The sequence below is a fragment of the Condylura cristata genome, unplaced genomic scaffold (assembly GCF_000260355.1).
Source record: "Condylura cristata isolate star-nosed mole 26May11 unplaced genomic scaffold, ConCri1.0 scaffold00027, whole genome shotgun sequence".
Taxonomy (NCBI): domain Eukaryota; kingdom Metazoa; phylum Chordata; class Mammalia; order Eulipotyphla; family Talpidae; genus Condylura; species Condylura cristata.
In genome coordinates, this window is record NW_004567128.1 from 27,041,403 (window position 1) to 27,052,169 (window position 10,767).

The 10,767-nt window shown below is 35.5% G+C and overlaps 2 protein-coding genes and 1 pseudogene across 2 annotated transcripts in view; 1 reads left to right on the top strand and 2 right to left on the bottom strand.

The window, feature by feature from the left end:
- RP2 (retinitis pigmentosa 2 (X-linked recessive)) overlaps positions 1–4,389 on the top strand; it is a 32,496-nt gene extending 28,107 nt beyond the window's left edge. Inside the window, exons 4-5 of the mRNA XM_004689984.2 lie at positions 1,675–1,760; positions 3,064–4,389. Coding sequence (XP_004690041.1) covers positions 1,675–1,760; positions 3,064–3,147 — 170 coding nt within the window. The 3' untranslated portion in view covers positions 3,148–4,389. The remainder of the gene's footprint in view (positions 1–1,674; positions 1,761–3,063) is intronic.
- The window catches only part of ZNF41 (zinc finger protein 41), a 722,252-nt gene that overhangs the window by 303,058 nt on the left and 408,427 nt on the right, over positions 1–10,767 (bottom strand). The window lies entirely within an intron of this gene.
- Positions 8,143–9,059, bottom strand: LOC105854129 (annotated as a pseudogene).

Consider the following 10,767-nt stretch of genomic DNA (forward strand, 5'->3'; position numbering starts at 1 on the left):
AAAAAAAAATGTTACTAGCTCATGACTTTTTACATGTTTTAATAAATTGCGGTCATTATTCCTCTGATCTCATAATGTCCCATCTTGGCCATTTGGCATCTCTTCAGGCTGATTCCTAGGTCTTTTTGATACAACTCCATTGGCCTTTGAGAACCTTAATTAGTTTCAACAAAATATTACAAGTTGATCTTACCCATTTCTTGTCCCAAATACAGAATCATCTGTTTTTCTGAGAAAATGTTCCCAAATTACCTTCTTTTCTCAACACCTATCTTGACCTATAGACTGTGATAGTGAAAAACTCATACTTTGTTCTCTGTAGCTAATTATCCAGTTGACTTTAGATATCTTGCCTTTTCTGTATTTGTTGTCAGTATTAAATCACAAACCCATAGTTATTTTGGTGTCCTATGGAGTAGGATCAGTTCTCTAATTTCCCCCCACTTTTATTTTTCTCTTATTCTTGCACCTTGCCCTGTGTTACATGACTACTTTCAACTCATTGTTTCATATTCATTCATCTTGGTATTTCATTACTTAGTACTTAGCCCTGTTGTTCTGAATTTGTTTAATGGTTTGTCTTTTTTTTTCCCCAAGAAGTTTGTAATCTCCTGAAGTTCAGGGCTTTTCCATTACTTTAGGAGATAAAAAGCAAATGTATGGAGAATACAGTGACAGCTGAATAGATAATAATTGAATTGAAGGACGTATTTTGTTTGGCTGCTTTGTGGCCATGTTTGCCTCTATTTTGACACCCATAGTGCCAGTGCTACATTTAAATATCTGTACAAACCAAGCTGAGTCATGAATCTTTACACCAGAATTTAAAGTACAGGTGGTTTTAAAGTTTTCAAATTAATGTACTGGAAAAGAAGCACAAATATGCTGTTCAGAGAATTAAAAAATAAAAACTCAGGCCCTCCCTGGTGGTGCAACGGGTTAGGACACAGCACTGCAAGTTAGCAGCATCCGCTTCAGTGTGAGTTCTATCTCCATCCAGCCCCGGAGGTGACCCACATATCATGGCAGACCTCTCCTGACCCGCCTGCTGCACCCCTCAGCAGTGTACTTCATTGATCTGCCTGTTCTGCTCCCCCACTCTCTCTCTGGTGAATCTTCTCACCACCCCTGTACCTCTGGCCTGTACCCCAGTTCTGTATGCATAAATAAATAAATCTTTTTTAAAATAACAATTAAAACTCAGTCTTGGGTTCTTGATTGTAGTTGAATGCACACTCAATAAAATACTTTTAGTGTCTGAACTCAATTCCTACTTGTTTTAGCTTCATTATTGGTGGTCCAGAATTTGGCTGGCAAATGAGAATTGAAAGCAAGCTTGGGTGCCTAGCAAAATCTTGAATTACTTTTTATCTTACTTGTCATCTTATTTTTATAGAAGATGGAAATCAGAAAAGTCAAACTATTTACACCACTTAAAAATGTGACACTATTCCTATAATAGTGCTGAAGCTACTCATCATGTGATGAGAATCACTATAGTTTTATGAGTAGAGTAAGGAAACAGCTGAAATGCTATGTCCTGTCTACTTCCTAATTCCTTTTCTCTTAACCCACAAAGAATATGCTAGAGTTTCTTCAAGGAATAATAAAAATATTAAACTTAGAATAAATTTCTATTCATATTCAGACAACACTTCTTGGGTTTGCTTACAGGTACTGTTATTGCCTTGGAGTTCAATGGAGATGGTGCTGTGGAGGGCTGTCAGCTTATTGTCAATGAGATATTCAATGGAACTAAGGTACAATATCCTTTTGTTAACTATATTTCAATAAAGCCTATTCATTTCATTTCTTTTTCCTTATAACCAAATAGTATTTTTATCCTTGGTGTTATCTGGAATTTCAAAAACCCCAGCAGATCCTGATTTTTAGAACCTATGGTAAATCATTGGGCACTAAGCTTTGGTTTTTCCTTGCCAAACTAAACTTTTAACTACTTAAAAGGTTACATAATGAGAATATTCTTGTTTAAAACTTTCAATAGCATGTAAGTTTCTAAAGTAAAAATAGCAGGTCTCTTCAAATCCTCTTTAAAAACATAATCATATGTTGAAAAAATATATTTTAATATTATATACTTTAGAGAGATGACCCATTGTCTGTCCAGGGTCCATTTATATTTGCTTCAGTAATAAATGCTTCAAAAAATTGAACTTCAGCTAAACCTAGAAATCATTATGTCTATTTTCTAGATATGTTCATGAAGTTGCATTGAGCAATTAAGGATTGAATGAGTAAATATTTAATGATTTTTGATAAATATCAGATAAAAATTTTGATTTTATACTCTCATTTGGCTATTTCTTAAATTTGCATATAATCAGATTGAATAGAAAAGGAAACAAAAAATGATTATGGGATTGGGGTTTTCATTATATGAATGACTTAAAGGTTATCTAATCCAACTTTCATATTTAACAGATGTGGAAATTGAAGTTTATTATCAAAGTTTATTAAATTGTCAGTATCATACAGCTAATTTATGATGAAGCTCGAACAGATCCAGGTCTCTTCTAGTTCCTGGCTAACATTTGCAAAAGCTGTATTTGAAGGATTCTATTGAGTACTATTTTGTTGATCCTATTGAGTACTGTTTTTAAAAACTAATTCATTTAAAATTAGTAACATATCTTCATTGGCTCTTCAAAAGACAGTTTCTTTTTTTAGTTAATTTCAATTTTGGCTTCTCGCCTACTATTAGAAAAATGAAGAAACTAAGAGTCATTTAAAAACATTTTCATTCATAATATTGACTGTTGTATTTGTTGTAAAACAGCAAAATTCCAAGTGTGATAAAATACAGCTTCAGTATTGTGAAATCACAGTCCTTAATTATATCATCAGTGCTTCTTTTAAAAGAGCTCAGTTTACATTATGAATTGAAACTACATTGCATGAAAAAAGCTACAGATTAAATATTATAAAAGCTGATCTTAAATTTCCTTTAAATAGTAAGCCTGTGGCTTTGTTCTGTGGACAACATGAGCTTTGGAATTTGGGGATTACTGGTATTTACTTACTTTTCTTTTTTATTTAAAATAGATGTTTATATCCGAAAACAAGGAGACAGCATGTGGAGATGTAGACAGTTTCTACAACTTTGCTGATATACAGATGGGAGTATGAAGTACAATGTGGAACCAAGAACTTGGTGTTAAGCCCTTTCAACTTGTCTATTTGCAGTGGCTTTTACTAATGCTAAAACTGATGATTTGACTTAATAAATTGTTGAATACTCTATTTGTGTACTTGAGATTCAAAATCAGTTCATTTTAAATTTAGTAGTTTTTAATCAGCTTAAAAATTAATCCACTTCAATAAGCTTGCAGTTTTCTTTTTCTGCATAGATAAAAGTAGAAGTGGTGAACAGTTCATGATTTTAAGCCTAATCAAACATTCAAATCTCTAATAATTTAAACTTTCCTTGGTGCATCATGATATTTGTTTGAGAATACATTCCATTGCTTTTTTTTTAATTTAGAGGGGTTTGTTACTAGTTAATCAAGTAGAATGAACCTATACACATTATTTTCAGGATACATATCCAATTAAGTAATGGCTTCCTAGTTGTCTAATATGGCAAATAAAATTTTGTACTGGAGTTGACATTATACTTTATATAAATGAATTTTTTAAATTGATAGATACTTGATAACCAGTTTTGCAAGTAACTCTACTAACTGATGTTGGTATAGCTGTTTAAATACTACTTTGTAAGTAGTATGATTATTAGAATATATTCCACAGTTTAGTTTTTAAAGACTGCTAGATGACTCATCTGCTTCCTGGTGAGAAAAGGTATATGCAACACTGAAACTATAGCAACCCAATCATTTGGCAGTTTCCAAAGTGGTGTTGACTGTTTACAGCTCTTGCAGACCATTAGGAGAATGAGAAGAAAACCCTGTGACGTAGATAAGAATTACTTAGGCATGATGATAAGCTGTGTAGACTACTAAAAAGCTAGATAAATATTATTTTCATTAGATATGTTACTCCTATCAAGTAATGTTCAAGTAGGATAAAATCCTTTTGGTTGCTTTAGTTCGGTTCCCAAATCACCCTGACCATAATAATTTACCAGGAGGCAAGGGGCGAAGAGCTACTAGTTTAACAATCCACCTTCTTGGACTCAATCCCCCCGATTTACTGAGATTTAGTCTCCAGGGGAAACTCTGTTTTAAGGAGTTTGTTGTAATTCAAAGCAATCCGTACAGAAGATGTTGTTAGCTTGATATTGAGAGAGGATGGAACCTACCATCTACATCATGTGTAGCAGTAAATAGGAAATCAGCATTTCATAGGTTTATTTTTTAAAGGAACCTTAAATTTAATTCTATTTTGGTAAAACTAAGACTGAAAATAGCCACTTGTAGAAATTCCTCTTATGACTGTTTACTAAACAATGTATTTTCATGTTTAAGCGGTGTTTTGGATTAATTTGTAACTACTACATTGAATTATGTGTTTATGCTTAGAAATGATTAACAAATTTTTTACTTTAAATTAGTAAGTGATATTGACTACCTACCCTATGCCTGGCCTTATGCTAACCGTTAATTAGCAGTGTATTCAATTCTTTGATAACAGCATTCTATGCTACATAATTAACCTCATTTAAATCAAAATGATATAAGATGCAAATAAAAATTGGTGACATGATTAATCTAATCATGATTTATAAATGAGTTTTACAAATAGTGGTCAGAGGGCATTAATTTTTCCCTCAGTTAAGCTAAATTAAACATATTCCTTCTAATTATGATTACATTATTAAACTCCATTATTCACATTTAAAATAATTATGACCTTTTGTTTTTCAAAAATAAAGCACAATGTTACACAAAGCTGTAAATCGAATTCTTTATTTTATCTATGTTATTTTAGCAAAAACTCAGGAATATAAGGGAGACATTAATTGAAATTTTTTCATTAAATTTAGTGTCTGTTAACCAAAGGCTGAAATTTTATATGCTTCAGTTAGGTAAGAGCTTTTACCCAAGTTTATAAATTGTTTTTTTCAAGACAGTCCACTTGACTTCCGAATGTTTAAAAGAGATTTTTAAAGATAAGTAGTTCTATGATTGTTTCTATAATTCTGAGCTTTGATAGTAATTATAGCATAATGCATTTCATTTCTGAATACTTTTGAATTCATGAAAATTATTAGCAATGAAAAATTAGCAATTTTATTAAGTTATGCATGTTTAAGCATAAAAGTAGCTTATTTCTCTTATGTTAATAGTACAGCTGTTTTTGCTTCTATATATTTATGTCTAGCTTTTATATGTAATTTATCTAGTTTATAAAATATTTGTAATAAATGCTGTTAAAATGAAAATGGCGTAACACTAGTTTTTCCAATTTTATTGTGTTACAATTGACATACAGTACTGTATAAGTTTCAAGTATACAGCATAAGAATTTGACTAATATATATCATGATTATAATAAAAATTTAGTTAATACTCATCTCATATATATATACAAAAAAAGGGAAAGAAATGTTTTTCCTTTTCATAAGCTCTTATGATTTATTCTCTTTAACAGCTCTCACCTATATCACACAGCAGTGTTAACTACAAACATCCTTACACCCCTAATACTTATCTCTTATAACTGGAAGTTTGCACCTTTTAACTACCTTCATCCATTGTCCCATCCTCCAACCCCACCTCTATTAAGCCACAAATGTGATCTCTTTATCTACAAGTTTGTGAAACTCACATATAAATGAGATCATATAGTGTCTTTCTTTGTCTGACTCATTCACATAGCATAATGCTCTTAAGGTCCATCCCAGTGGTTGCAAATAATGATTTTCTCCCTTTGTGTGGCTGATAATATTTCATTATGCATGTATATTATGTATACCTACATATACAGAATGGCATTATATAAACCACGTATTTATCTATTAGTTTATCAATGGATACTTAGATTGTTTCCATGCCTTGGCCATTGTAAATAATATTGCTATGAATGTGGAGGTGCAAATACCATTTGACATAGCACTTTCATTTCCTTCAGATGTATTCCCAAAGTGGTATTGCTGGGTCATATGATAGTTCTTTTGTTTTTTAACTGAGGTATCATTGGCTTACGGCACTGTATAAATTTAAGGAAATAGCTCCCCACTTCCTCAGATTTATGTGCCCACACCACACCCCCCAGCAGACCACCCATAGTCATTACCCTAGACTACTGGACACTCCCCCTGCCTTGTCCCGTCCCTATTCTCTTTCCCCCTCTAGTAACCTCAATTCTGCAACTTTTTTTGTTTACAGCTTCCATATAAAACTTTATAGTATCCCATTTTGTATATATACCACTTTTTAAAGATTTATTTATTTATGCTTACAAGAACTGGTGTACAGACCAACTGTGTACAAGGGTTCCTTACTCCCACATTCTCACCAATATTAGTTATTTCAGGATTTTTAATATGGCCATTCTCATGGGAGTGAAGTAGTCTCTCATGGAGGTTTTGATTTTCATTTCCCTGATGAGAAGTGATGGTACTTCTTCTTTTTTTTTTTTTTCAGGAAACATCATAATGTTTTTCATAGTAGATGTACCAATTTACAGTTCCCACTAATAGTGCACACGGGTTCCCTTTTTTTACATCCACACCAGCATTTGTTACCTCTTTTTTTCTTTAATAATAGCCATTCTAGTAGGTATAAGGTGACAGCTCATTGTGGCTTCCTAACAATTAGTCGTATTGAGCAATTTTTTGTGTGTCTGTTGGCCATTTGTATATTTTCATTGGAAAAATGTCTATTCAGGCCCCTTGCCGTCATTAAATTGTATTGGTATTATTATCTTCTGTTGAGTAGTATGAGTTCTTTATGTACTCTGGATATTAACGCTTTATCAGTATATGATTTGCAAATTTTTTTCCCATACTGTAGGTTGTCTTTTTATTATGCTGTTTTTTCTCTTGCTGTGCAAAATTTATTAGTTTGATATAGTACCACTCGTCTGATATAGTACCACTTTTTTTTAAAGATTTCTTTATTTATACACATAGAGCTGGGGTACAGGCCAAAGGTGCAGGGGCAGTGAGAGGATGCACCAGAGACAGAGTGGGAAGCAGAACAGGCAGATGTACTGAAACACACTGCAGAGGAGAGCAGCTGGTGGGTCAGGAGAGGTCTGCTGCGCCATGTGGTCACCTCCAGGGCAGGTATTGCACTCATGCTGAAGTGGTTTTAGCTTCTTAGTGCTATGCTTTAACCTGATGTGCCACCAGGGAGGGCCAATATAGTACCACTTTTTAAAAAATTCTGCTGCTTGTGCGTTCAGTGTTAGCTTAATGCTAGTTTTTAAAGAGCAATTCTGAGAAAAAGGAAAATATCGGACGGTTCACTCATAGCAGGAGTGTAAGAGGTCAGGAATATATATATATATATATATATATATATATATATACACACATATATATATAGTAATTGTAATAAAGTAAAAATGAACATCAACTAACAACAATAAACCAGAGACATTCTACAGGGGAAGCAAGGGGAACAGGACTGGGGTGGGAAGAGCACACAGGATTATGGTGATGGCACATGGGTGAAGTGGTGGTGGAAGTCCATGAGGTTTACAACTGAGATGAAAACATGTATAAAATGAAGAATGATGTTAAAATATCTATATATAATTTTTTTAAATAAGAAAAAAATAAAACGACCAGTAAGTAAAAAAAAAAAAATAGAGCATTTCTATAAAATACATTTACTCATACATTTAATACAATTTGATTATGACAATTTTGAATGTTAAAATGGTCTAATCTCTGTCTTATGATAAATGAACTGTATGTTGTATATGTGTTTGCATGTACGTGCACATGTATCTACACAAAGCACTCTGGAGAAATGCAAAGGAAATAGAAAACCTATTTTATATTTTAATAGATCAGTTACTTACAGTCTCTTTAAAATATTTAGAAAACCAGTTTGTGAGGATAAATTCCTTTTGTGAGAGCAAAAGAAACCCTGAGCAGAGGTAGCCCTGGAACTGAGGAATAGATTTGATTTTTAGCAAAATAGTGATGCCACAACTTCCTGATCAGCCTTGCACTGCTCTGTAATCTAGCATATCATCATAAGATTGGTGTCAGGACTTACTCAGCTTTTTCTTAAAGTAAGCATCGGTGAGATGGTTGGGAATTTTCACACCACTGGTATGAATTTTTGGTAGAGGTGGTGATGATAAATTTCTGGTGTGTTCTACAAAGAGGAACTGGACTGAGAGACAGAGATCCAGTCACAAGTAGAAGCCACTGCCCAGCTGCTTCATAAAAATCACCCTTTTGCCTCCGTGGCAGCATCCAGTGAGGATGGTGAGAACGGGCCCAGGAGGATGCTAGCTTGCAGTTGTCTCACATTCTGACAGAAGGGTTTTCTGCTGTAGATTAACAGCTTTTTTTTTTTTTAAAAGATTTATTTATTTAAGCATGGAGTACAGGCCAGAGGTGCAGGGGCAGTGAGAGGATTCACCAGACAGAGTGGAGTGCAAAACAGGCAGATTGATAAGTACTCTGCTGAGGGGAGGTGGGTCAGGAATGGTCTGCTGCGCCATGTGGGCCAGCTCCCTGGCCAGGGATGGAACTGTTGCTGAAGTGACTGCGGCCATCTTGGTTGTGCGGTGGGCCTGTGGATCAACAGTTTTTGAGGCACATCTTCAGCGGGGTAGTAGCTAGGTATTTTACAAAGCTTAACCACACCAGTACTGCCATTCTTGTCACCATCAACTGGTTTTGTGACAGTAACAAGAATCTTTCTTTTCAATCCTGGTTTAGCTGCTAGTTACTTTCTTTTGTATATGGTTTTTCTGGAATACACAGCAGATGGTGAATATATGCCTGAGTAGACATTTAACTGACTGGAACAGGGTTTTGACTGCAGTGGGGCGTCTAGTTCTTTGGCATTTGGCCGTAAGGTCACCGTTCTTAGTCTTGCCACCAGCATCAACTTCTTGGCTTCAGGTTCCTTCTTTTTCATAGCCAGCCTGTCAGCTTTTTAACCTGCCATTTTGCAAGATGGGAAAGAGGTGAAAAACCCATTCTGATTTCAAGAATTTCTAGTAAAATGCCTCATTTTTGTAGTGATACATTTTATGAATGAATACTTTTTAAGATTAGGCATCTTTCCCTTCCATATACAGAAAAAGGTATATTATTTGTGATATATTTTCTTTAAGGTATATACAAATTAACCTTATTTTAAAATTATGGCCAAGTTGATCAGCCTTTTCTACCAAACTTCTCTCTTTCCTAGCTCATAAACCAGAAAAGTACTGGAATGCAAATTGAGCAGTTTTTTAAATAACATTTTTTTAATCATTACTTCTACATGTACATTTAGAGCATTTGAGGGAGAAAGCCAGAAATTAATAAGACAACAGCAAACATTACTTCCTATTTAGTGCGCAATTATTGCTGTGCTGAGCTTAAAATTCATTTTTCTCATTTAAATGAAGCCTATCTTAACTCAGCTCTCTATAGGAAGAGATGATATTATAAATAGAAATCCATTATCAAAAGTATTTTAAAAGTGTAACACTGGGCCCTCCCTGGTGGCACAATGGGTAAAGACACAGCACTGCAAGCCAGCTGTAGCAGCTTCAGTGAGAGTTCAATCCCCAGCCCCAGAGGTGATCCACATGACATGGCCTGCTCCTGACCCACCTCAGCAGTGTACTTCATTGATCTGCCTGTTCTGCCCCACCACCCCCCTCCCCCCGCCACTGTCTCTGGTGAATCCTCTCACCGTCCCTGCCCCTCTGGCTTGTATCCCATTTCTGTATGCATAAATTAATAAATCTTCCCCCAAAATGTATAACACCAGGGCCATCCCTGGTGGCAACTGGTTAAAAGTGCAGCACTGCGAAGCTAGTCGCAGCCACTTTGGCTAGAGCTTCCATCTCCCGCCAGGGAGCTGACCCACATGGCGTGGCAGACCTCTCCAGTCTTGCCCGCTGCTCTCCTCAGCAGTGTACTTCGTCAATCTGACTGTTCAGCTTCCCACTGTGTCTCTGGTGTGTCCTCTCAACACCCCTGCACCTCTGGTCTGTACCCCAGATCTATGCCTAAAGAAAATCTTAAAAAAAAAAGAAAAAGAAAAAGAAAAAAAGTGTTAACACCCAGAAAGTGAAGCTTCTTTTGAATTTTGGTAAAGAAAGCCTTTTTTTTTTTTTTAAATGGAGTCATTCACTGTTGACTTAGTTTTCTTTCCTGGTAGAGTGTTTAGTGGGGGTGGGGGGCTGCAATCAGGCCTACTCAGGTGGAGGGCAATAAGCTTTATAACACACTTCAGGTCTCTCCTTTGACATTTTGGCTTTTAATGCAAATTGTAGCAAGATGCCCAGAAACAGCAATTTTTTTCTTTTCTAGTGTTTTGGTACTTTCCTGTTGAGGGTGGGTTTTTAATTATAAAATAGATGGTGAGGGCCCTCCCTGGTGGCGCAGCAGGATAAAGCACAACACCAAGAAGCTAAAGCCACTTCCACATGAGTTCCATCCCCCCCTCCTGCCCTGGAGGAGATCCACATGGAGAGGCAGACCTCTCCTGACCCACCCGATGCTCCCCTCAGCAGTGTGCTTTGTCAATCTGCCTGCTCTGCTCCCCACTCTGTCTCTGGTGAATCTCACCCTCCACATCTCTAGCCTGTACCCCAGTTCTGTACGAATAAATAAATAAATCTTTAAAAAAAAAAAAAGCCCTGGTGGGGCAAAGGGTT